Here is a 27,772-nt window from a genome sequence, read left to right as displayed (position 1 = left end):
TATTTCAGCATGACTGTACTCCAGTGTGGTGTGTATATTTCAGCATGACTGTGCTCCAGTGTGGTGTGTATATTTCAGCATGACTGTGCTCCAGTGTGGTGTGGATATTTCAATATGACTGTACTCCAGTGTGGTGTGGATATTTCAATATGACTGTACTCCATTGTGGTGTGGATATTTCAATATGACTGTACTCCAGTGTGGTGTGTATATTTCAGTATGACTGTACTCCAGTGTGGTGTGTAGTTTAACTATGACTGTACTCCAGTGTGGTGTGTATATTTCAGTATGACTGTACTCCAGTGTGGTGTGTATATTTCAGCATGACTGTGCTCCAGTGTGGTGTGTATATTTCAGCATGACTGTGCTCCAGTGTGGTGTGTATATTTCAGCATGACTGTGCTCCAGTGTGGTGTGTATATTCCAGCAGGACTGTGCTCCAGTGTGGTGTGTATATTTCAGCATGACTGTGCTCCAGTGTGGTGTGTATATTTCAGCATGACTGTGCTCCAGTGTGGTGTGTATATTTCAGCATGACTGTGCTCCAGTGTGGTGTGTTTGTGGGCAGTCTGTATGAATGAAACACGACAGCAAAGGTAGCTTCTGGTTACAAAGTTTGGACCAATCACAGCGCCGCTCTGGCTTCCTGTAACTGCAGCAGCAAAAGTTCAACTTGGACCACTTTTCGAAGAAACCCATCTATTCTTAAATCAAAGCGAGCCCACCGCTGACATACTTTATAGACAAATAACTGTCATTGAAGGAAGCGTTTCCGAGAAATGACAATGTTGGGTATGTACGTGCCAGACAGATTTTCCCTGAAATCGTCAAAAGTCCAGGATGGAATCGGTCTTTACACAGCGAGACGAGTGAAAAAGGTTTGTTGTTTCTTGTCGGGACCTATTTTATAACCCACTGTAAACGCGGGGAGAGTCTTTTTTCCTGAAGAGCCTTTCCAGAGTTGTGGAGTTTTTCCTTCTCGCTTTATATCTTAAATTGGTTTTAACGGTCTCAGCTTCCAGCCCGGGCTGCTGTGACGTGAAGTGCCACGTAGATACCGAGACTCCAGTTGCTGCTCTCGTTCAACACAATGTCGACACCGAAGGCTGCTACACCGTGAAAATTCTCTACATCACGCTTACATTCTACTCTCTGTGGTATTTTTTTTTTTTTTGCCAGAGGGAGTATGAAGTCATTGAGGACGAATGGGTTCATGCATTTATGGTGAGGTTATGAAGTGCGAGGATGAGCATGAACGCAACACAGAGTGACCACGCCCCCTTTTGTCAAAACGATGCGCGTTAAACTCACTATTATCACTATTATCATTATTATAAAGTCTTTGTCATTAAATATCCAGCTAGGCTCCCCAACGTTCTGCCGAAAATGATCATCAACTACCTTATAGAAATATATATAATAGGATTTATTCCGCATGACAAATAATCCCTGTCTTTGTGTTGTAGGGTGAGAAGTTTGGACCATTTGTTGGTGAAAAAAAGCTGCCGGGTGAATTGGATGAGAGCTCAGACACCAGACTAATGTGGGAGGTGAATGCACACGCATGTGCTTCTTTTGCACCTTACACTTGTGTGTTGACTCCACATGCGATTGTGTTGTGCTGCGACCTCTGAAATCCTTCGTTTCAAAATGAAACGAATAGTTGAACACAGCCTCGTCATAGCCTTTTTCTAAATAGTGGGCACAGTACAGGACATGACATTTTGGGATTAAAATGCAGAGTTTGAGTTAAAAAGACGAGGCTTGCACCTAAAATGTCTTCTGTTTTATTTATTAGGATCTGACAGTTAAACTAATGTTTTAATTTGGATTGATTTTATCCATCAAGCTGAAGTGCTAATAGTTGCGTGAAATAGTTTGGAGCTGAAAAGACTGCGATTTGTTCTTTTAGTTTAAATGTACTGCAATTTATCATCTGCATCAAGAACTACTACAGCAATAAATAATACACCCAGTAGTAAAGTATTAAATAATCAATATTAGCTTCATACTGAAATGTATCAATATCTCACTATTTTTTGAAGAGTTGTGGTTAAATAGTTTTGAAAAGGGGATAAAGTGGTAGAAGAGGGATGATGGATGGATGATGATGATGGAAAGGAAAATCTCTGTCTGAAATCAGTCAAATATACTCTGAAACCCTCGAGGCTGGATAGAATCCGTGCTGAACAGCCTCGTTTTGGCTACAGCACACAGATATTTTTGTACCTTTAATCATGACTGAAAGAAAGCCAAAGATCATTTAATTCCATTTTGGATCTATTAACCAGACTAGCTGCTTCATGACATTCTCTCATTTCATGTTGTGGGGAAGCCCCTGATGGCAACCACTCACAAAAATGCTTTGAGGTTGTTATCGGCAGCTACCCCATACACAGAATTGGGTGTCTGAGCGAACGTCCGGCGCGCTCTGACCACATATCGACAGGAGAAGAAGCGGCGGTTCACTTCTGACAGCTTGTGTGGTTATTGTTTTCTTTCCAGGTCCGTGGAAGCAAAGGGGATGTGTTGTATATTTTGGATGCTAGTAACCCTCGTCATGCCAACTGGCTGCGGTTTGTCCATCAGGCGCCTTCGCAGGAGCAGAAGAACTTGGCAGCCATACAGGTACATTTCCTCTCAGTGGACCGTAAATCCCACAGACTCGACTGTAACGACACATTGGGAAGACAATGATGTGTTTCAGGTACCACAGAGTGGTAGATACATTTATAGTCACAGAAGCAGAAATGGCCTTTATGCCAAAACTCTCTCAAACCATGAGTTTCTACCCCAAACCTTCTAAAAGTGATGTAGGTCAAAGGTGCTGAAAGACTTTTGTGCTGAAAGACTTCCCAGGTGACCAGATGAGGCCATTTTTTTAGATGATAAGAATAAAAGCATGTAGTGAGCACACAGACACTGCAACGTAATACATCTTGAAGCTTCCTTTAAACAGTGGCTAACGTGGATAACGTGGAGTACAGCAGGACAGAAGCTTGACTACTGCTGTAAAAATGTCAGATTTATCTCACTGCAGCCTCAACAATCTATACAGGCGGGAAAATAAATCAAGCACATGAAGAAAAACTGTTTTATTGCTCTATTTTCTCCTTTATTTGTCTCTGGTTTGTATGAAAGCAGCCAAACTTTGTTCTTTGTCTTCATTTCCTAACCTACAGAATACAGTGGGTTCTTTTTTTGATCGTTTTCAATAAAGCAATCTTTCTATTAGATTTGTGGGTCACAGGGATATATATTTGGCCCCTGGCTGTTTCATCACTCAAGACATTTCATACGCATCATCGATGCCATATCAAAGAGTTCTTTTAATTATAAAAGACTGAACTTCAAATTACAGATCTTTATGACCCCTGAAGCTTTCTAAATTATACACCAGAAATAAACATGTGAAATTTGAACGTCATGCTTTGTTGATGTAGGTATAGTTTCTTTATTTGAGAATTGCAAAACATATATTTTTGGTAAGTTTAGCAGCCACAGTGGTTTAAAAAGGGCATCAGAAGGGAGATTAGGCATTAACGGTAGAACAGACTCCTTAAACATTCAGAATCTGAGCTCAAATTTAACTCAATATGCTGCTGTCTGCAAAGGTCGCCCCTTTGGTTGAAGAAAAGCAGAAGCAGGAGGAAGAAAAGGTGAACATCTCAGGTCTGCGGGTCAAGTTCCTGCCATTATTACCCAAATGTCCGGCGTGATTAAAGGTCGGCCATGTGCGCTAAAGCTCTGCGTTCCATCAGCAGTGACATTTATTGTACAGCTTTCCACTTCTTAATCGTTATTTATGTACATTTAGGATCCCGTAGCTAAAGCTAAATGACACGTTGATTTCATTAGCGCGACCTTTAAGGAAGAGGAAGTTAACGCCAACATTTTTAAGGATTTGAGATTTTGACCTCTGGCCTCAATCAGGATAAACAGATGGGGTGTTACACGTTCAGCATCGGCCCGTCTCAGCAGGAATTGAGTGTTTATTTCCATAAATGGTTCTAACTGTATTTTTAGCAGCGCCGCTTATCCTCTGCTGTTCTCCGTCTTTCTGTCCGTGAGCTCTGTGATTAGAGCTGCTCTGTTGTCTTCCAGGATGGAGAGAACATTTTTTACCTGGCTGTGGATGACATTGAGACGGACACTGAACTCCTGATAGGCTTCCTGGACAGCGACATGGAGGAGGACGAAGAGGAGGAAGAGGAGGAGGAGGTCATCAAAGACGACGATGAAAACAACAAAGATGACAGTCATATTGTTGAAATGGGTAGAGTGGAGCTCTATTATCCTGGTTTATTATCCCAAGCAGACATGGATGAATCAGTTGCGTCCTTCTCATTTCTGCAGAGCTCATCATAAAGAAGGAGGATCACCCCTGCTTGCTGTGTGAGAGCAGCTTTCCCAGTGAGGAGATCCTGGCAGCCCACCTCCAGAGCCTGCACCAGAGGCCCCCCACAGAGGAGAAGGACTTTCAGTGCAGGAACTGTGGCAAGAAGTTCCCCATCAAGCAGGCTCTGCAGCGCCAGTAGGTTCTCATCCAGCCATCTGTGGAATGTGTCAGGTTGCTTCTCTGCTTTTGGTGATTTTTGTTACACATTTGAGGCCTGATTGCCGATTTGCTGGCCTTCACCAGTGTCCTCCATTGTTCTGAATCACCGGATCCATCGGGCGACTCCAAAGCCCACCAGTGCTCCATCTGCCACAACAGCTTCAGCTCTGAATCCAGGTTATATACACACGCATACAAATATAAAGTGTATATACCCGTCATATTCTGCACTTGTGAACGGCCTCTGCGTTCACGTGGTGTTTTCTCTCTAATTTGTGCAGCTTTGAGCAGCACAAGGAAGCCTGTAAAGGAGACGCCAGGTTCATCTGTAAAGCAGAGAGCTGTGGGAAAAGGTTCAAGAGCAAGGACGCCCTGAAAAAGCATAAAGGAAATGTCCACACAGGTCGGTCTCTCTCTCTCTCTCTCTCTCTGTGTCTCTCATGCGCTCGCATCACTCGCCTCCCTTTTCTTCGCATCATCATTTAAAGGGGGCAATTATCTATTAGCAGCCTCATCACTGGAGGATTTACATGGACACTGTTTTTCCCTGATTATTTGAATCCCATGTGATGGAGAGAAACATTTCTAATTACTCGTGCTATGTAATTGCTGACCTGGGTGTTCTGAGAGCGCTCATCTGTCACGATCAGAGGGATTCCACGCTTACGGCGTTAATGATGGGATGTGGGGCGGCAGGGATGTGAGCAGGCACACACGTGAGCCAAATATGAATGTCAGATTATGACCCGGGCCTTCATATTTCAACCATTGTGGTCAGAAGAAGGGATGTGTGTGGGCGAGGGGGGATGTGGTGCCTTCTGTCCAGATGTGGACATGTGAAAGAAATGGGTCCCACAATAATAGCGTCATTGTAGGGATGTCGCTTTGTGATCTTCTCCTGAATTTTGCCGCCAGCCTTTTCATTTACTCCCCCTTTTCTTGGCAGGGAGTGCACGCCGCAAGCTCACGTGCACCATATGCAACCGTAAGTGCTCCTCCTCTCTGAATCTGCAGGAACACAGAAAGGTGAGGCTCGGCGATGTCCTCTGTTGTTGTATCGTAACCTCACCTCCACTGGGACGAGTCTTTATGAGCACGTTGTTGCGAAAACATTCTGAAAAACAATCAGCTGGGGGGGGGGGGTTCTATTTTACAAGCTCATCCCACAGCTCCTGTGAAATTTAAGAGGCTCCGTTGACACGCAGGAAGGTTTTCACTTTGGCGTCAGGCTGGTTTCCCTCGCGAATGGATTCCAGGTTTAAACTGATATATTGAAGTCTATTCAGAACGATCTATTAGTTCAGTCTAATGTCAGCCAAGCTCTTACAGCATGCTTCACATATGACATTTACACATTTATTAGTGGATTTCTTTGCCCCCACGCCCTCATTGCTCTGCTGTTCTTTGATGGGGAGTGTGTGTGTCACGGCTGGAAGCTGTGTGATGTGGTTCCATCAGGCCATTTGTGCTAGATTAAAATATGCAGATCCAATACCAGTTTCTGTCAGCGCCTTGTATAGTTGTTTGCATTAAAAACAGGAGTATTTATCAAGAAAGATCGTTGTAACCCGATCTGCTGTAGATCAAGAGAACAGCTTTCATCACAATGACAGCTGCAGAAATATGATCAAAGCAGGTCTCTTTGATATAGATCATAATTATACGTTGCCAGTTGTGATGTTTCATTTTCTCTTGTCGATCTTCCAAGTTAATCAACTTGTATCAATAGACTGAGCAGCTTCCAACAACTTTGAAGGTTGTGACAGAGTTGTCGACGCTATAAGTGATTCTAAATTCTCCAGTTTCAGGTCTTTGTGTACGTTTATGGAGCATTTTTCACTGACCTCCTCCAACATGTGTGCAGAGGTGCTTTCTAGCGTTGTCTCTGTCCATACGTCACCTCTTGTCCATCATTGAATTGGCAATCTAAAGGCAGAAGAGCTCTGTCAATAGATTAAAGTACACCAGATTAAAACCAGTATATTTTTATGGCAGTCACACATTATACGTCTTTCCAGTGCAATCCATGGCTGCATAAAGTATTATTCTTGCAGAGGAGCAATCACACTAAGGACACATTAGCTCCAAAGCAGCTTAAATCACCATTATCATCATAAGCCGAAGAAGCTTTTGCAGCAGCAGCTGTGAAAAGGCGAGATTGCAATAGCATATGCTATTGTTGCTGTAAGCTAGTGATCTGTCGAGTTGTCAGAGCAACACCCAGCAAGAACAGTGTTATAAAACTACCGGGGAACATGCTGTCTACTCCAACTTTATACATTTGATGTTTATTTCAGGTGCATGAGATATTCGAGTGCCACTCGTGTGACAAGAAGTTCATTTCGACCAATCAGCTAAAACGCCACATGATCACGCACTCGGGTAAAGAAACTGGTGCTCAGTGATGCTGGTTTGTTAATGTATCCAGAACCCCTGACATGTGCCACTGTACAGAGAAGCGACCGTATACCTGCGAGATCTGCAACCGCTCGTTCAAACGTCTGGACCAAGTTACAGCGCACAAGATCATTCACAGCGAAGACAAACCGTACAAATGTAAGCTGTGCTGGAAGGAGTTCGCCCACCGCAATGTCTACAAGAACCACAAGAAGGTGAGCGTGTTACAAAACGGGAATTGTTGTTCGGCTTTTATCTGTCCACCGAAGATGGCTGCGGCGTACGATCAGTCAGTCTCACAGGTGGTTGGATCTGTGAGGTCTGTGGCCTGCTGCACCCCTGAGGTCCCCCATGTTTACTCTGGGGATTGAGGTGTCACTCAGGCGGACAGGTCGGCCATGGCGGCGAGGGAAGGGGGACAGTCAGAAAAACAGAAGCACTTTGAACTTTAAACCCCTTTGAGCTGCTTTTCCCACAGCAATTCAACCACCCAAAGACGCACGATCTCCTCCCGTGGTCTTCATCACCGTCCCCGCCGAGGCAGCTCCGCTTACACACGGTAAACATGCCCCTCTTCCTGCAGACCCACTCCGAGGAGAGACCCTTCCAGTGTGAGGAGTGTAAAGCTCTGTTCCGCACCCCCTTCTCCCTGCAGCGCCATCTACTCATCCACAACAGTAAGTGTGCACTCACGCCGGAGTCAGCACATTTCTGCATGAATACGACCCAAAACATCAGATTTACTCTCTAAAAAAGAAAGAATTGAGCTAAATAGATTTATTAATGAAATGAGACCACGTCTTATCTGTGCAGACAAAGATGTAGGATTAGTTGACAGATACCGAATAAAGATTATAAGTAGTATATCTGTTAAAATCACACTGCAAAGGACCTTATTATGTTCCGTCTGTTTTATTTGGCCCTGAACTCACCCCTCCCCATTAATAATCATAAGTCTGTCAAACGTGTGGCTGTGGTGATGTTAAGGTTGTGTGCAGGTCCTTGGAAGCACTCCGTCTCCAGACAGTTGCTTCAGGATGCGGTGCTACTCCCCCAGTAGAGTCAGATAAGAAAGAGATTGTGGAGCTGGCGGCATTTCCTGTCCCTGTCCCACGGGGCCGTCTGTATAATAGCTGGGCTTGTATAATATATCAGCTTGTAGACAGTACGTGGGGCGGGGGTGGGGGTGGTGGGTGGAGGGTCTGGTTTTATTGTTGGGGAGAGAATGCACAGGGTGTCTGCTTTCACCTGCTGACACATCTGCACATTTTTGTTTTCTTATTTTGATGAAATCATCATTTGATATTAAATCAGACAGAGAACACGTGTTTCATATGTAAACCACTCCTGAATTCTTGACTCGAATGCTCTTCAGAATCAGCGCGCGCCAAATATTTACGATGCACCATTCAGACCTTAAATCATTCCTTTGTGCGAATGTTCAAATGAGAATTACAGTGCATATATATGTGGACACGTGCACGATTCCGCGGTCTGATCTGCTCCGTGTAAAGGCTTCCTGTGTGGGTGTTGTTGACATTTATCATCATCAAGCAGACTGTATGTTTCCATTTGGATCTCGGCCTTGCTGGTGTTCTGTTTCATTGTGCGGACTTGGCAATTATACACACACACACGAGCACGCTCACACACACACACACACACACGCTACAACAATAGAGGCAGCGCTATTGAGGTGTGAATGAAAACATCAGTCTGCACTCTGTGAACAGCTGAACAGTCTGAACGCTGTCTGGAGTGGCTCATAAAGGGAGGCAGCTTTTTTGGTGTTGTTTTCAATCATATGCTGCAGAAGCCTTAATAATTCCTCCTAAATGTTAAAAAATGAAACAGAAGCAGACTGTTCTAGAGAGCGCCGTGTGGGGTTAACCCAATGCACCCTTCCTCCACCTGCACAATCAGGCCGAGGGGGAAATTGGTGGTCACCATGCTGCGCGTGATGATTGTGTCTTTAAGGTAGCAACAACTGATAACTGCGTTGTCCCGGCTGCAGGCGAGAGGACCTTCAAGTGCGACCAGTGCGACTCCACCTTCAAGAGGAAGGACACGCTCAACGTGCACATCCAAGTGGTTCATGACGGCCACAAAAAGTACAAGTGCGACCTGTGCGAGAAGGCCTTCGTCACGCCGTCTGTGCTGAAGAGCCACAAGAAGGTGAATAAAAACCCAAATTGTAGCTGTTTTGTCCACTAGAAAAAGTCACAATGTGTGTGTTTTATGGTACAGGCGGAGAAAGGTGGAAACCGTACTAAAAGGGAACATTTATATGGGCTATGGTCATAGTTTTTGTTGTTTTTTCTTAATAAATAGTTCAAAGAGGTTGTAGTCTGTAGGGGGCTGAGGGTTGTGGGTTCAAGCCCCAGTGTTTACTAAACTTGGAAGGGGAAGTTGACAGTACCCTTTCAGAGCACTGCCAAGGTACTCTTGAGCAAGGTACAGAACCCCCAAATGCCTACTTAGGGTCCTGGATGAACTTGCCCCTCATTGAGGGGTACCCTGCCTTTGCCCATATGCAGCTGGGGGAGGCTCCAGCAGCCTCCCCATGGCCCCGAAAGGGATAAAGTGGTCAAGAAAGAGAAAGACATTTCAAAAGAAAAGCTGCATTCAAGATATTGGACACATTTGTTTGTAATTTTTTGATTTTGATCTTTATGAAATCGCATAGTTCTTTAGAATGTCTCCCGACCCGCTCATTGTGTTTACCTACGCTCAAAAACCTTCCAAATCAACTCGTCCACAATCAATCATCTGCTATCCCCCTGAGTTTAAAACGTAAGAAATCCCCACCTCCTTTCCCAGAGTGTTTCCATTACCTCGCGCCCTCCAACCTCGGCGTTGCTGACCACCGCTGCCCACGCGGGTCTGCGAATCGATTGCTTTGTTGATTAGAAATGGCACCTTGTCCATTAGCTCCGCGGGGTTCCAGAACCTGAAAGAGATCTCAGGGCAGATTATGAGCAGAAAATCTGACAGTGTCCAGTGTGGTTATGGATCAAGATTGGAATCAAACGGGTTTTTGGCTCGGCGTAAAAGAAAACCTCTCCGAGGTTGTCCCAGAACAGTGGGGCAGGTCGGCACGTTCAACCTTACAGGTTTTTTTTGGAGGCTGCCAGGAGTTCTGGCCCTGATCAGGACCAGGTTTCCGAGGATACGACAACTGTCTGGCTCTGTTTACACGTGGAGAGTAACCCCGCATCTGGCTAGGTTATTGTCGACATCTTATTTTATGTACGCCATGATACTCTGACCGCAAAATAATCCGAAAGAGTTCTCACAGTCGTGTTTTATTAGCCTCAAATTCTGATTGATGAGCTTGTGTACGAGGGTCGATGCCCGCATATAATGAAATCTAAACGGAACAGGATGCGTAATGTTTTTGAACGTCGAGAAAACCGAACATTGAATCCAGCTTTTCACGATTCTGTCAGCGGGTTTTTGAAGCCGTTTCTATGTTTCCACGTTTAAAAACGACTGGACTCTGGTACAGGTGACCCTCTGGATCAGGTGCCTGAAGATGAGAGCGTTTTAGGGCAGCGCGGTGCCATTTCCTGTTACGCTGGGGGCATCAGTGCTCACGTGCGCCGCTGTTTTCACAGACGGTCTTACGCCGTTTCAGCGGCGTCAGAGCAGTTTGTGGAAAAATTCATCATTAAATGAAAATTGCAGGCTTGGCCTCTTCGGCGTCTGCACAGACACGTCGGTTATTTCTCTGTTATTATGTTGACGAGCTGCGTAGAACCGCCGGTGAATTCCAGCCTGATCCGAGATGTTCCGCTCACGTTGGCCTGTTGCCTCGTGAAGCCGGTGGAGGCTTCGCTGTTGTACAAACAAGAAACTGAATAATGCAGCTCCGCTCCATCTGGGACACATGTGTCCGTGGATGTGGATTTGTTTGTTCAAGGTTATGTGTGTGTGCTCTTGTTAATGCTCAGCATGAGCATGTGTGTGTCTCTGTTTATCTAGCCTTTGTAACGAGACACCCAAGGTGTCAGAGGGACACAGTGGGGTGTCGGAGGATGGGGGGGGGGGGGGGGGGAGAGGAGGTGTCTCCGCATTGTTGTGCGCCTGTCCAAACTGTTGCTCTGTGTTTCAGACTCTCGCGCTCGGGGAAATTTACAGCAGGCCGGGGGGGAAAGAATTCAGCGTGCACTTTTCACCAGGGAGCAAGGTCTGGTGGGGGGGGGGGGGGGGCAGCACGTGTAGCCCTTATGTGCCCGAAGCTGATGATTGCTGGGAGGTGACGGGTGAGGAGGATGGGGAAGGAGAGGGATGGAGGGATACGTGCACCCTGGGTCTCTGTCCTGGTGGCCTGTCTGACGATCCTGGCAACGACAACGTGCACATCTCCGTCCTCTAGGGAAGGAGTTAGCGTGCACGACATTCCCTGAAGGCATTAATGCTGTCAAGGAGAGCACAAAGGCTTTATTTTGACTTCATTTGACTGAATTTTTGGATTTACATACGTTAGTGAATTATTTCTTGTTGACGGGGGGATGAGTGGAGCCCATCCCAGCTGATTTGGGGCGCGCTCAGCTCATCACGGAGGCCGAACAACGCCTCAGGCTCACATTCTCACCTCCAGTCGCTTTAGATACAATATGAGGATGTCAAGCGAAATAGTGTTTAACGTCTGTTCTTCTCCTCCAGACACACACAGGAGAGAAGGAGAAGATCTGTCCGTACTGTGGACAGAAGTTTGCCAGCAACGGCACCCTGAGGGTCCACATCCGCAGCCACACAGGTCAGAGGCACTGCTCACATCAACGCTGTCACCACGGCAACCGTTAACATCACTTATTATTCGTTTACCAACGGCAATATATAGAGACGGATATTTGTTTTGAAGGTAACTGGATTCACAAAGTGCCCCTTTCCCCCCAATTTGCCGCTTTTATTTGATTTTGTTGAGTTACCGAGGACCAGATTGTGTTTAGCGCCACGTCAGAGGTTGCTAAAGGGGGGGGGGTGGTTACACAGATGTGACATGTAGACATCAAAGTCAATTAATTTTCAAATACAATCACAAATGCAAAAAAAGGAAAAGTGAATAACAGGAGAATAGAATCCTAAATGTCCAGTGTGACGCCAGCTCGGTCCTTAAGCGCGTTACCGGTCACCAGCACATTTGCGTCTGTGTGTAGATTCCAACATGGTGGCGAACCACTTGTTCCACTCACTGCACTGGCACAAAAATAGAGCCTGGGATGTTCATTAAAGTGCCTTAAACTAGAAAGCTGCACATTCCTGTGTGTCTCCTTACCAACAGACTGGTGCAGAGGGCTGGCATGGCCCCTCAAACACAGGCACACACACACACACACACACACACACACACAAACACACGGACTCTTGCTTGTCCAACTTTAGAGTTGTTGTCCTCAAACCACTCGTCTATAGATCTCTAAAGAAATATTTCGTTAACACCCGTGTCTCTAATTTCAGTATGAGGGTGGCGCCGCGTCAGTATAACCTTTAACAGACCCCCCAATTAGAAACTCAACGACTTGTGTAATGTGCTGAGACGCTGAGAAAAGGCCGAGAAAAGGCCCAGAAACCGTGTTACACGCGCTGTGGCAGTAGCCTCAAGTCAGTCCAAAACATGTCTGGAGCGGTGATTTAATGAATTATATTCACATTTTGCTTTTTTAATTTCACAATTGACACAAACTACCGGATTTATTCTGAAATAATTCTTATAAACCTGACATGTTCCTTCGCACCCTGATCACAAAGCCATTATTACAGCAGCAGCAACAATTAAATCTGATTTTAGAAGCAGAAGCTAGTGTGTTTATCGCGTGGCGGCGATAAGTTAGTCATTAAGTCGGTCACATTCACCACCCCGGTTTAAATTGGAACGTTTTAGATGCTAAATCACATACGAAGCCTCCTAAACCTCTCTTTCAGGTGGCGACAAGATTATAGTGTGTCAAAATGTGCGCGTTTGAATCCCGGGCAGGGCGATGGTCGTTTGGCAGTCGCGCTTTGGCAACAGGCTCCTTTTGTGCGTGCGTGTGGGCCGTTTATATGTGTTTTCATACATGTGTATGTGTGAAGGACAAACCAACAGAGACACAGGGAGACAGAGAGGGGATGGCAGTGTGGGCTGCTTCCCAGTCTGATTGTATTTATATAGAATAAACAAAAGGGAGGAATGCTGGGGGAGGGGTGGGAGCGGAGGGGGACACCCCAGAGAAAGAAAGGAGGATGGAAAGAAAAGACCACTCCAAGAAAGCATCCAGCCAGATGACCCATGACCCTGACTGGCTGTAAATCTGTCCCCTCATTCTATAGGTTTTTTGGGGAGGGGGTGTTGTTTGCGGTGTGTTGGGTAAAAGGGAAATGGTAAAAAGTTGGAGTCTTTCTCTCGCGCAGGCCCGACAGGGCCCATCTTGTTCTCGGCCCCGCCGCCAATAATGCTAACTAGGTGTTTAAAAGTAAGACGTGTAAATCATCAAACAGCGCCGCTAACGAAAGCAAAACCCTAAAGATGGCTCGTTTTTCCCGTGTCAAAGCTGGGGGGGGGGGGGTAAAGACCTCTAAATCCACAGCTTTACTGCACGGCGGACAGGAAAGCTTGATCTTGTTTGTCTTCCTGCCGCACAGGAACAAGTCAGCATTGATTATTTACCCGCTAAACACAGCGGACCGTGTGAGGATTCCCCGGAGAATTCCTGCCTGTATCACTTTCCCAGTAAACACTGGGGACCATTATGGAAGAAACTGGTAAAGTGAGAAATTGATTGAGGAGAAAGTCATCAGCAAGAGGGTGTTAAGTAGCAGGCGAGACGTGTACTGTATATTTGGCCAGGATCCTGTTACCGTTGCGTTTGGGCGGACCATCAGTCACACAAATTGGTTGTTGTGCCGTTCGGGCGTCAGTCTTCCTGAGCTCACCGACAGCTAATAAACCCCGACTCGTCAAAAAAAAACAACCCTGAAGTCGATAGCCAGCGATGGATGTTTGGAGCCTTTCAAATATGCCTTCTCCACATCGGAGCTCAGTGAGTCGATTTCCCCACCGTCTGGGCCATAATGTGGCAAAGAAGCGTGGCGGGATTATGGAAATGAGTTTTGCCAATGGAAATGGTGGTGACATCATATGACACACGTCATTCGTGGGCACCGAGGGCGGTTCAAGCCATTTAACTCTTATTTTAGAAAGAACCTTAAGTCTGTTGTTTATGGTATGCACTGAGAGTCAAGGTGAGGATTTGCCTTTTTCCATATGCTCATTGTAGCATTGGTACGAATAACATCATCATCATCATCATCATCATCATCATCATCATCATCATCATCATCATCGTCGTCCTCCTCCTCACAACCAACAAATAACAGAATTTTGAAATACTGCAGTTGCGTCCAGAAAACAATCACCTTAAGTCACTAACTATACCTATAAAACAAAGGCTAAACTTTCCATCCATCCATCCAAACAGAAATTCCCTGGCGGGGAACAAAGTCCAGGAGCTGCTCACAGTCCTGCCTAAAACTTTGCAACAGGCGTTCAAATCTTTTGAAACGCTGCCATAAATCAGGCATTTTGGCTGCAGCCCCCCCCCGCACACACACACACGCACGCACACGCACACACACACACACACACACACACACACACACACACACACACACACACACACACACAGAACATTCTCCAAAATCCTGGAGTATTGCGGCCTACAAATGACCGAAACCCTGTGAGATAATGCAGCTCATCACTGTGCATTTGTCAGGCTCTCTCGGCCGAGTAAACGCTCACGTCTTTCAAGATTAAAACTGAGATAAGCTTGACGAATCTACTAACCCAGTTCCCACTGGTCCAGGCCCCTGGGAGATCATTACTGTCAAACCTTATATTCTGCTATTATCAGCTTGTATACAGTAGGTAATACACACACAGGTCAAAACCTGTGTCTGGTTTTCCTCACAAACGAGGACTCGGGACTTGGTGCTCTGTTCTTTGGACTCCTGACAACTAGATCTGTTTCAATGAAACAAACTAGCATTGTGACTTGAAAGGCCACTTCTTCACATGTACGCTTAAACATTAGTGTCATTCTGCAACTTATTGCAGCATATTGTGGTAGAAGTTTAAAGATGGAGTCTTAAGTTGTAACGGTGGCACCGGACAGATGGCATTTATTATCTCAGTCATTTGTTATGGTTTTTCATATCAATATTTAGATTTTTTTTTAAAAAGAGAACTGAAGATTGCAGCGCTGAATGATCTCATGCCAGACGAGCTCACCTAAAAAGGATATTTGGCAGATCATAGGCAGACGTAGAGTGTGTGTTTGCCCTGAGTGTGGTCATGGTTACGAACCTGAAAGGTTTACTGAATTGTGCTTTTCTTTAGCAGAAAAGTTCAGTAAAACAACGCCATTTGTGTGCGAAGCGCTCCGAGTCTCATCCACAGCTCGGTCAAAGGGAATTGTCCTCAGATGTAACAGAAAGGTCAAGTGTAAAAGTTGTCAGACATTCCTGGGGCTCTTCAAAGATGATCTCCTCTCATCTCCAACACCTCCGACACCCCCCGTCACAAGGTGACACAGAACACTCGAAAGGGGAAGGGGAAGGACACTTGAGATCTCTTTTCAGCGAAACTGGAGGAATCTAGAAATTAATTTCCGATTGACACTGCTAAAGCCGCTAATGCTTGAGCCCTGAAGCTAAAAAAGGCGCGAGCCCCGCGCGTTACGGCGACGCAGCATCTGCTAACCAGACACGCAGCCGCATTTGCGCACTTATACAACACACGAGGGGTGCCAAACGGATCGATTAGCAGACAAGGAGTGCGAGGACCACAGCGGGGGCCGGGGGAGAGACAGCCAGGGTCAAAGAGATGGTGTTCTGTTTCAGCACATGCTAAATCAGTTACCGCGTTCACACACGTAAAGCTCCGGCTCAGTGCTCCAGCCACCCTTTATAATCCCCAAACAATCTGGCTCAATCTGGGGAATAACTGGAGGGTTTCCAGTTACAGGAATACTCCGCAGAGCAGACACCACACCGGCCGCTTGAGTAACCGAGCCGTGTTCGCAAGAATGTGTGTTCCAAAGCAGCACGTGTTTATTGAGACTTTACTGGCAAATGACAGTAAGATGCCATCATTGCTTGTGTTTACATTCTGTAGATGAGTCCCACAGAGAGTCTGTAGGTGAAGCAACACGCCCACACGTGTGCTCCCAGGGTGTGGTTGTCTGGGCCGTGTATTAGCTGACAATAGTCTGCTCCTGACAGGGATGGAGTACACTCAGCGTCATGCTAATAGCACACTAATGCCTTCCCCAGCACTCCTCAGGCTAGCGCCCGGCCTTAACCCGATACCAAACGTGCTACATAAGATGTCGGTTTGGCTCTCCTCTTTCTCCAAACACATCTGGGATTCAAATTGTCCTGTTTGTCAACAAAAGGCTGAAAATCCTTGCGGGGGGAATTAGGGACTGGTTAACCCCTCCCAGGCCGGTGCGAGGCTGTGGGTTTAACTGGGTGCCACTCCCCTCTTGGGGTTGTTGTGCGCCCCTCTGACCAGTTTGCGGTGGTATTTACGGCAGATTTAGACACTAATTTGTACATCTGCTCCCTGACAGCTGCCACAGCGTCTCTGCTGCAGGACAGAGGATTTGTGATGGGTCAAGCATTTTAAATATAGCAATTGTTCCTCTGACAGCCGAGAGCCGGTGCAGTAAAAATGTGTTATGACAGTATAGTAGTCAGACGCCACACCTGCGTATAAGCGCCGTAGTGGGGCTCTCCGACAGCACGTTACACGGTTACAAATGATTTTCGCTGCCAACACCAAATTCTGGAAGGTTGCTGAGCCACTCAGCCCTTCTTCACGTACCATTATATACAAGAAAAATAGACTTTTGACACAGTTGTCTTTGGTCCGGGGGGATATTTTTACTCCTATATTCCCTGGATGGATTTTCTGATTTTTAATAAGCATTTTGCATCGTTAATCCCAAGGAAACTCAGCTAATTAACCCTGTTACTTACAGGGGCACAGCATCTCCCTCATCAATAAAATGGCATACTTGCATACTCACTTAGTCACTAAAGGGAGATTACTATTACGCTGATAGGAAATTAGATTGTTGTACCATAACACATGCGTCTGGCTGTAGATTTCTCCTTTTCTAGGGAACATTTCATTCCACTTCTGGAGGCTGGAGCTGTTGTTGTTGCACTCGTTTTTATGAGTTAATGCTGGATTTGCACATGCGTCCTTGCTGTTGTGGTTTGCTTTAGCAGTTTTATATGTTACTGAACATCTACTGCACAGGTCAGGTCCCGTCCTTGCATCTGGCCTGTCGATCAGGACATGGTAATCGGATTCAGCTGTCAGCCGACTGTTTGAGTGGCAGCTTGTCACTTTGTTTTTTCCCATCTTTGGTGGATGAGCAGATACGATCTAACATGCGAGCTAAAAACAGCTTTTGCTGCACCTGGAATAAGTCTCCACATCTCCGATATAATTCTGCAATGCTTTTGTTCTAAATCTTATATTAGAAAAGCCTGACTGTCAGTGGAAGGTATCTGGCCCGCAGTAGGCAAATCAGCCCTCGGATAAGATAAAGGCTCTTTTTTGGCACCGTGACGGCCAAAAATGCCTTTTGCAAAGAATTTCTCCAGCTGGGAATGAGATCCAGGACCTGTCTGGTGCGCCGTGTCATGGAGGCCAATAATACATTCATGTCTTTGCTATTTTATTTGCAGTGGAAATGTGGAACCAATTACAAATGACAAGATAATAACATGATAATAATTGCTAAAGTAACAATGTTATCAGAGTTTTATTGTGAATGAAACATACTTGACAGCCACAGCATCATGCACAGTATCAGAATATGTTGAACTGTGATGCGTGTCTCCAAAAGTGACCCGAATGACCTCTCATTTCCTCGTGGCTTTTGTTTCCTAGGTGAGCGTCCCTACCAGTGTCCCTACTGTGACAAAGCGTTCAGCAAAAACGATGGCCTGAAAATGCACATCCGCACACACACTCGTGTAAGTGTCCTCCACCTCTCAGTGCACTTCCTGTCTGCTTGATGTGTCTTCAGTGTGGTGTTCAGGGCTTCACAGGAAAACCTAAAGGCGTAACTGGCGCAGAAGGTCAGCTTTCACGGAAAAACTGGAAAAGGCTCCCACGAATACAGGCACGGATAATTTAGGGGAAACAAGTGCGGAACTCAAAGCAACCAGACAACAGCTGCTGTCTCTACTTTTATTTGAATCCATATCAATAAAGGAAAGAATTCCAGGTTTGCTGTGGACAACAGAAGCCCAGAAAGATCAGCGACAGCGGCGGTCAGACAGTTTGGAATTTCCAATCAGAAGTCGCCTTCCTTCCAGAGCCGAGGCAGCGGCGGAGAGGTCTGCATCGGGATGGGACACCACTCAAGTGTCGGCGCGGCTGGGCGGGTTTCAGATCGCGGCGGGTGGTCAGAAAAACATTAGGGGATGCCGCCGTTGGCATAAATCCTCTGTAAAGGGATGTAATGACAGACACACATGCTCCTGGATCCCAGCACAGGCTGCGGTTGATCTCTCTGCTCTTTTATTTACTGTGGTGCCTTTTTTTTTATTTCGTTCAGTGGATTCAAGGCTTTTGAGGCAATGCAGACACGGAGTCGTCACCCCACCCTGTACGCGCACAGGGTCGTCTTGCTGCTTAATGCAGCGTAGGCCAACACGAGCGAGCGCCTTTATGGACCGGAACGCACGGAGCTGAATGCGATTCTCTCGTGGGGGGCATGCAGGAGTTCAGTGACTCAGAAGTTTACACCAGTCATCTGCTGACGGGATGAAGCAGTGGTGCTGGTACAGAAGCTCCACGGCTGTGTAATGGTCCTGGGTGCAGCCTCCTGGAGGGGAAAAGTTCACCGAAGATGTGTGACAGTCCCCACAGAGTTGCGGGGGTCATTTGCAGGTTCTTTCATAAATCATCTCGTATCGAACCCAGGGAGAGACACCACAGGCTCCATGACGATCGCTGCATTCAGGAGGAGTATTACACCAGTAATTCAATGGCTTGAACTTGCAAAAATGAGGTTTGTTGCGAGGCCACTTCCTGTACTCACGTCCTACTGAAGCTCCAGAGGTCTGTGAGTTTTCTGTGAGCCACTTTGAAAGTATCGTAATCAAAGTTTCATAGTTTTCCATCATCGGGAGTGTGACGGTTGCGATCTGTCTGCGCTCTCGGCTCTTCCTCCATCGCTGAGATCGTAGGGAACCCCCCCCCCCCCCCCCCCCCCCCCCCCAGGTCAACATCTCCCAGCAGAAACAGGCAGCTCTCATTTTCTGGGGATCAGCTGATTAAACTGAATGACGCTGTCTTGCTAATGCTCCCAGATCTGTGTTGGCTCACGTGGCTCTGAAAAAGGCGCCGAACAGTTACACACAGCAGATCCCGATGAAGTCACGGCTCCGAGGAACCAATGTCATTTGGCAGGAAGTGCTGCAGTTCACCATTAACGCACAAATGGATGCATTTAGAATTTTTCCATCGAGGTCAAAAATCAGATAAGCAGAACGTTTATCTGGGACAAAAGCTTTGAGGGCTTCGTTTCTGACCTGTGTGTTTAAGGATTCTTTTTCATCTTTAACTCTTTCACACACAAACACTTCATTTTGCAGTACATGTGGAGTGTGATTCTGCAGGAGAGAGGACATTTTGTGGATGGATTTGGGCTGTAAACGCTAAAGGCTTCAGATATGCATTACATTTAGAGGCCTTCATAGGCTATTTCTATTTTAATGCCCTACTGCTTCCTCCTGCAACTCAATACTGTATGGTTATCTTCTGGACTTCTGAAGGGTGTGTCGAGCATGGATGATATAATGTCTGAGAAAACACCCCCGTAGTGCTGAAAAGTAAAGTCACATTTTAAAAAGCTTCCAGATGGAAGTTTAAATAAACCCAAAGTTCACATTTCCGCCAGAGGAGCACGGACAAACCTGTGAACTTAACATCAGTGTGTTTGCTTAGCTTCTATGTACAAATTTACATTTGGAATTGAAACATCACATTTATTTGAATTGGGAAAAAACCGTCAGATGTTGTTTGCAACACGGGGGAGAAGCCCGTGCCATAAACGATGCGTTCGTGTGCTCAGGGTATCTGTTACTGTCAGTGTTTCTGGAACTAGTACTTGTCTTTATAGAGGGTCGGGACCAACCTTCTGAATTGGCTCGTTTAATCTATAAATAAAAAAGAACTCTGAAAACTAGACGACTTTATAAGGACGTGCTGTTGTGTTTGATATCAGCCGGTATGGTGATTTGTGTCTGTGTGTGACATCGAATAAATGTCAACAGCTTTTATGACGGCACTTTTATACCCCCCCACCCTCACCCGGTGGCGTTTTTGCCACCTTTGCAAGTTTCATAGATGGCGTCCATAACGAGTTTGGTTTTTGCCTTCCCCCTGAAGCCCAGTGGAGCGTGTTGATGTCCTGTCAGCGTGCTGCTGAACAAACACCAACAGATTTAACATGACACTTGAGACAGGAGGCTGTTGGGGAACAAACAAACCAAACCCCGTCTTTGCGTTGGCGAGGGGTTCGATTCAGAGGAAAGATCGGGTCGGAGGTCACGGGGTGAACAGCTGCTGAAGAGTGAAGGTCACCAGGTACAGATGTTCGATGTTACCGGGGTCAGAGCGATGCATTCTGGGTACACAGCACCAACTAAATCCGTCCATATGTTTTCTGACCTTTGGGTTTTCACCCCCACCCCTACATTTTTTGCTTTTGTTGTAGAAGTATTATTCCTGAGTTGTGAAGTTGTGATTATGGTTAAAGCGGAAGATTACGGTGAGAATGTGCATCACACAGATTAAGTCAAGGACTTTACGCCGACCTCCCACACGCTTGCTGCTTTATTTCGGTTTGACCCCCCCCCCCGCTCGCACGCACGCACTGAACCTGATCTCTACCTCCTTTTGTATCCCATGTCACTGCCCATGATAGCGCCTTTCCCAGGACCCTTTGCTTCCTGCTTCACCCTCTTCCTGTGACAGCTCCGCCTGTGGGTCGAGCATCCACTATCTGAGAGGCTTGTCAGGAACAAGAGTGACACTGGGAACCGGTCCTGCCGTCTCCTCACTGGCCTCTGGTGCACACACACACACACACACACACACACACACACACACACACACACACACACACACACACACACACACACGTGTACAGGAGATATCTATATCAACACTCCCAACCTCTAGAAAAGGCAGAGGAAATGTTCCCTGGTCGACTGATGAAGTGTGCAAACACTCACCCTGATACGTGCGCTGATACGTGTTCTCTGGGAGTCTCCTCACACTCCCCTCACTGTTTGGAAGAACCTGTGTGTTTGTGAAGGTGTTTATACTGGTTATTTCCTCCCAGCGGCCACGGCAGCAAAGGCTTTCATTTATATTGAAGTGATGCTCAGAACACACCTGGAGTGTGACAACGGGCAGAGGGGTGTAAGTGTGTGTTACAAGCTTCTGTGCCTTCATGTGGGCCACTAAGTTGTGTGCGTAAGTAGTCAAACCAGGGACATATTGCAGAGTATCATGTTGGAGGACTGTTAAAAGCAGAGTGTGTATGTGTGCATGTTTGTTGCTGCAGGAGAAGCCGTATAAGTGCAGCGAGTGTCACAAGGCCTTCAGCCAGAAACGGGGACTGGACGAGCACATGAGGACCCACACGGGAGAGAAACCTTTCCAGTGTGATGTGAGTGTTACCTTCCTGTGTGTGTGTGTGTGTGTGTGTGTGTGTGTGTGTGTGTGTGTGTGTGTCTACAGGTAATCACTAATTCCAGTTTTAAAGTTTCACGACGGTGCGGTAGATCTGAAAATAGTTAAATATGTGAAATCATCTTGTGTGTCTGTAGCTCCATAAAGGGGCTGTAGACACTAGCAGAGAGAGAAAAAAAGCCCTTTTCTAAATACTTCAAACTACATTTAAATCCCAATAATGGCTCCTTTATATTATCAATATATTCTAAATCTCTCAAATAAGAGGAACAGATAATGATCCTCAGATAAAATGGGTGCCAACCTCTTTTTTAAATTCATGGGCAGCATTGTTAGATGTTTATGTCTGGAAGGAGCGAAAGCAATTCCGCGTGACCCTCGCCCGTCTGTGGCCGTTGATGGGCTGTGTTGTAAAATACAACACTGATAAAAGTCTCCATCACGTCGCCTTGAGCTCCAAATGGGAACAGTCTGGAGACGTCTGAGACCACAGTCAGTGTCCTTTACGGTGTCAGTGAGGCATCGGTGCAGCACAGCGGCCCTTTTGTGTCTCAAAGAGCTATTTTAAAGCGTAGAATTCAATGCCAAACTATTAGAGATGATAGAAATAACACGTGGATTTGATTTTGTGCTGCTGTCGGACTGAAGTCTCTCGCAGCTCCAGGAACATTTTCTTAGACAAGCTGGAGGGTCTCATAAAAGCAGCGTCTGTCCAACCAGCTTGTAGGAGACAAGCCTCCCCTATGATGTTCGCAGTATTTTGCCAACACTGGATCGGATTCTTCAGCACGATGATAGCACATCAAACGTGCTAATAGCCTTTATTATGATAAATACAGAACCAGTCTGGAACCAATAGAAATAGTTGGACCAGGGGTATAAATGTTATAGCACAAGAGGAATCTGCTCTTCTTTTGATCTCTATTCCTCCTTGATGAGCACTAAAATAATATATAAATTATATTTCAACAATAATAAAGAAAAAAGTTTCTCCAGTGCCTGATGGGGCTTCAGTGATACTATTACTGGTCTCAGCCCCTGTCTCACCCCTGCAGATGTAAAGTGTGTGTGTGATATGTTCTGCAAGTCCGCTGTCACACTTTGGATGCCGTCTGGGGGGCTCGCGCTCACGCCGGGATCCGTGACGACGCGCGCTAAACCCAACGCCAGCCGGCGGCGGATTAGGATGATTGATCGAGGATGATGGTCTTTTGTGCGGCGTAAAACGGCTCATTTATGTTGGATGTCCTGCTGTTGCCGTTTTGGGGGTGGGGGGGTGGGGTGGGGGGTGCCTCTGTCACGAAGCTCTGCCACGTGCGATTTACGTGTCGTGCCCCACGTGTCTGTTTTCTGTCTGTCTGGCAGGTTTGCGACCTGTCGTTCAGCCTGAAGAAGATGCTCAGCAGGCATAAGCTCACGCACAACCCCAACCGGCCCATGGCGGAGTGCCAGCTGTGCCACAAGAAGTTCACCCGCAACGACTACCTCAAAGTCCACATGGAGAACGTGCACGGGGAAACGGAGAGCTAGGGGCAGCCGTCCGTCTGCGTACAGACAACGTGGCGTTCCTGCAGCCGGGCGGCTCACCTTTGCCATCCTGCTTCCATGTTCTGCATGGTTACGTCGCCCCAGTAGCATTTATTGACCAGCGATCACATGTACTGTACAGCTGTGGCCAGTGTCCACGGACAAAGACGTGGAAATGCACTTTTTTTTGTTCATTTTACCTTCGGATTATCGTCGCCCTTCTGTCCCGTCTGTATTCAGTGTCCACACCACGCGTCTCCATATAGGATTTGCAATAAAGCCCATTTAGAAATGCTGATACATCAGATTCATAAAGTTTTTTGAACGCTATGAATGGTGCCGGGTCGGCTGGCTGAGGAAACTGGATGCTTGTTTTAGAGCTGTTGTTTGCCAGTGATGGTGATAATCTCTGTTTGGTTGGATTTCTACCTTCCTGTACTGCAGCCTACCAGCAGAGGGCCACGAAAGAACTGTCATGATCATTTTTTTTGCTGAGTTTCTTAATGTTTCCGTGTATAAACTGTTTATGAGACCCACGGAGAATATAAAGTACTGTTTGTGTGTGTGAGACCGTGCGCGTCGATTCATACTGTTTACACTGTGCTTTTCAACTCGCTGTTTAAATACAGTATTTCTGAGAAAATCTGCTTCAGTTTGCCCCTCTTTGTCCCCGGGTGACGAGGCGTCACTTTCTTCCTCTGCATCTGCAGAATGTGAACTTTCATTCACGCGTTTGTGTTTTGAATTGTATAAAAGCGCCCGGCAAACACCCATTTCCTCCACTCCTTCTAATTATGTGTTTGTGAACGGTTGACATTGAAGTGGGGGTGAAAGGAAACGCTTTGAGAGTTGATTAAAAGTGTTGGGTTCTTGTTAATCCAGCCCCTATTCTTGGGCCGGCAGACTGCGGGGGGGGGGGGCTAATTAAAGCCCTTTATTTTCCAGCTGTCGGCCACAGTCACCATTCGCACACTCAGAAGTGCCTCTGATGGTTTGCCTTTCTTGGATATGACTCTTTTTTGCACGTCCCTCCCCGTCGGAGGCGCTCTGCTGTCTCAAGGCTAAACTCTCAGTGGAGGGGGGGGGGGGGTTCTCATTGCTCTGGCCGCTGTGCATGCTTCATAAATCTTACGGTGTAGGTTTCCTAAAAACACACACCCGGTACAGTATGTGTATCTCCGGGTCTCTGAACGTGCGCTGTTTGCTTAACAATTATCTAATCATGGCGCTCTTGGCAGGCGGCTTCGCAGCAGAGGAATCGATACCTGCTGGGGGCGTTGGTGCCCCCACTTAGGCCACATGTGGACCTGTGCAGGGCGTAGCTCGGGTCGCCCTGAGAGACCCCCCCGCCCTCGTTAGCAGCGGGGGCTCCGGGGTGAGCTAGCAAAGGCTCCAGTTGAGTGGCATTTATACCCAAGACACAGTAGCAGTGGTGGGGGGGCTGTTTGCACTACTGGCTGTATTTCCATCACACCTTCCGACTCTTCTTCAGCCCTTTTCCATCAGACTTTTCCACTGACCCGCTGATCTTGTCCTCTATTTCAGCCTCTCTCTCTTTTTTAAATGATTCTCTTCATGCCGGACGTATGATGCCAAAGCATCCAGTCAATGTGTTCCTAATTACATGTTTTTACTGGAAGCCCTGGTTTCCTGTGTCGCCTCCCCATTTGTGATCGTGGCCAGACCGGGCCCCACCAGCATCCACGGAGCCCAGCGCCAGACCCGCCCACGGCCCAGAATTATCATTACCCAACCATCTCAGCCTCACGGCAGACCACTGCCATGTCAGGAATGACACGGACACGCTTGTCTGACCTCCGTGTTTGGTTTGTGTCGTCGCAGCAACGGGCGGTCCTGAGCCGAGGGGACTGTGTGCCCAGCACAGAGTGCCACGCTGAAGAACCCGGGGGGGGGGGGGGGCATCTGGGCACCCTGGGTTGTCCCTTTAGCGGTGATTTATGGTCCCTTAAAGACACATTTCCATGGAAACAGACTGCGTCACCTTTGTACCTTAAAAGCCTCGATGCCGAACACAAAAGAAAGGATGAATGTTTGGCACAAAGTGGCGTTGTCTTTGTGTTTCTACAGTTTCTCTGAACAGACAAACAGACTTGAAAGAACTTTTAATATTAATTTAAATAGGAGTAAAACCCAATTCCACCTTGACTTTTGAGTCACTTGTACATGGACAATCATTGTGTTTGACTGCTCATTAGTTGGATGCAATTAAATAAGTCAACATGTTCTCTTTGCCCTATTTTTGCTTAGCTCATTGTTGCTGGTATTTCATTAATGTTTTCCTTTGTGGAGGACTTTAGATGGATCCTGGGAGCCCTGTTGTTTATGTTCAGACTGGTTTCAGGAAAAGGAGCAGCATTTGAAGGGCCGGGGCACAATGGGGGCACATCCAGAGAAGGAGAACAGCTACACAATGTACAAAGGTTACACACCAAACCCGGAAACACTTCCCAAGAGTGATGGAGGATTGTCTTCTTTTCCCAGTTTTGTCCTCTTTGGCAGGATGAACCTGTCACTAAATAAAGGCGGCCGCAATGTCGCCTTTTTTTTTTTTTAGCTGTGAGGAAATAGCAAACGGAAGGCCCCTCGCGCTCACGGGGGCCAGGGTTCAAGGTTAAATACATCAGTCACGGCGGTGGTCTTCCTCTGGAGCCCTCACCGTTGGTCAGCTCCGTCAGCGCGTTGTCCATGCGTGCTATCACTCGCCGGCGCATTACAAGCCGCCGTCGTCGCTTCGCGCGCCGTCTCTGCGTCGCTTATCGCCGAAGCAACAAAACAGGCACCGGAGCCAAAGGTGTCACCTTACAAAATGCAGCCAGCAGGGGTTAAACGGCGCCGCCGCCGTGTTCAGGTTCATCTGTCGCGGCAGATATTGAACCTGACAGACGGCGTCCAACAAGCAGCAAATCCAATAAGAGTTTGACCTTTGCCAAGGCCGAGGCGCTCGGCGAGGAGCCGCCAACCCAGCCTTTCTCCATTCGGATGGGATGTCCCCCAGGCCGCTACCGCTGCGGCGCCCCGCCTCTCTCCTCCACGCCGCTCGCGGATTTATTGCTAGGTGATTGGTGCTGACGGAGAAGACTCAGGCGCTCCCGCCAAAACGGCCTGAGTCGGATGATGGATCCACCGCTGTTAGAAATCTGCTCAGGGTGCTGCTCGTCTGTCACTCCCTCAGCTCATATCGTGTCCGTCAACGTAAGCTCGGTGGTTTTGCGCTCAGATCAGCATAAATAAGGAAGGAAATGCGGCTTTGGCCGAGAAAACAAAACACTTTCATAGGCTCCAAATATCTTTATTTCTAATGTCTGAAACAGCTGCCAGCAATCTCAGCGGTGGCATAACGTTTCCGTCATTGACTCGCTGATTCGCCACTTCTGCTTTGGATTTCGCAGCATGTTTGAAATCGATGTGAGTTTGGAGAAACCGAAGACGGCAGCGAGGGTCTGTTTCCTGTCAGAGCCACAGCGGCGAGACACACACCTTTCATGTGCCCACGCAGGACTTGGTCCAACAAACAGTTGAGTATGACCTGGAGCACACACGCACACACACGCACACACACACGCACACACACACACACACACACACACACAGGGTGCTAACTTCATGAAGAAGGTCAGTGTCAGAGAAAAGTGGGTGGTGGGACCTGATTTCAGTCTGAACCTTCTGAATTAGCCACGCAGAACCTGTTAACCCAGACCACACACACACACACACACACACACACTCGCACGCACACGTGCACAGACTTGTAATTGCTCTGCCATATTTGGACACCATGTGAAGGGAGTGACTGTTGTTAGAGTGAACAGCTGCCGGAGCCAAAACACATCTATCTTCTACAGGAAATTATTGGTCAAACAACTGTAATGAAGCTGTTGTTCCTGTCATGTCGACCGTCACCGTGGCTGCCGCTCGCGCCCACAGAGACGCACGAGCGACTACGCAGCGCAGACGGCGCTCAAAGCCATCTTTGCCTGTTTCCTTTCCTTTCCTGCAAACACAGTTGACTAGAACAGGAAGTGAGGTCATTTTAATTAAAAGAGGGTGCGTTTGCTAACAGACAATTTGTTGCTTTAGCATCAAGATGGTTAAATCTCAAACAATAGGCTCATTTTGTACGTGGAGATCTGTTTGAATCTCATCCCCAGTCATTCTCAGCAACTTGTGGGTCAGAGGAAAGGAATTGGTCTAACAGGAGGGTTCTTGGTTGCCCCTGAGCAAGGCATCCAATCCCCATCGCTGCCCAAATGTTTCGGCTTCCTCTCTGCACACCAACAAATCTAATTTAATGTTAAACGTGTACATTTAGGCTGTGTCCAAAATCACTCCCTAATCCCTACATAGTGCACTAATTAGGACCTGTCTTTTGTAGAGTTGACCGTGTGTTATCTAAAGGATCCCTGTACCCTATTAAATCCACTCAACATATCCCATAATGCATTGCGAAAAGCAATGTTTTACTGATTGCCCTTAACCAAGCAGTATATCCCATCATCCTT

At 47.0% G+C, this 27,772-nt stretch overlaps 1 protein-coding gene across 2 annotated transcripts; it reads left to right on the top strand.

Moving 5' to 3' along the window:
- The first annotated feature begins 632 nt into the window (after positions 1-632).
- Positions 633-23,892, top strand: prdm5 (PR domain containing 5). Of its 2 annotated transcripts, none has more exons than XM_003973916.3 (16): positions 633-878; positions 1,467-1,550; positions 2,506-2,628; positions 4,105-4,276; positions 4,357-4,534; positions 4,643-4,735; positions 4,840-4,961; positions 5,505-5,584; positions 6,856-6,940; positions 7,013-7,170; positions 7,539-7,632; positions 8,970-9,130; positions 11,624-11,717; positions 17,904-17,989; positions 21,598-21,702; positions 23,091-23,892. In XM_003973916.3, the coding sequence occupies exons 1-16, from the start codon at positions 780-782 to the stop codon at positions 23,253-23,255; spliced, it is 1,899 nt and encodes a 632-aa protein (XP_003973965.2). In that variant the 5' UTR covers positions 633-779; the 3' UTR covers positions 23,256-23,892. The 2 variants fall into 2 exon arrangements, with proteins under 2 accessions (XP_003973965.2, XP_029684518.1); XM_029828658.1 differs by having other exon boundaries at positions 7,434-7,632.
- Positions 23,893-27,772: the final 3,880 nt, after the last annotated feature.

The sequence above is a fragment of the Takifugu rubripes genome, chromosome 20, assembly GCF_901000725.2.
Source record: "Takifugu rubripes chromosome 20, fTakRub1.2, whole genome shotgun sequence".
Lineage (NCBI taxonomy): Eukaryota > Metazoa > Chordata > Actinopteri > Tetraodontiformes > Tetraodontidae > Takifugu > Takifugu rubripes.
This window is presented reverse-complemented; position numbering and strand designations above follow the sequence as displayed.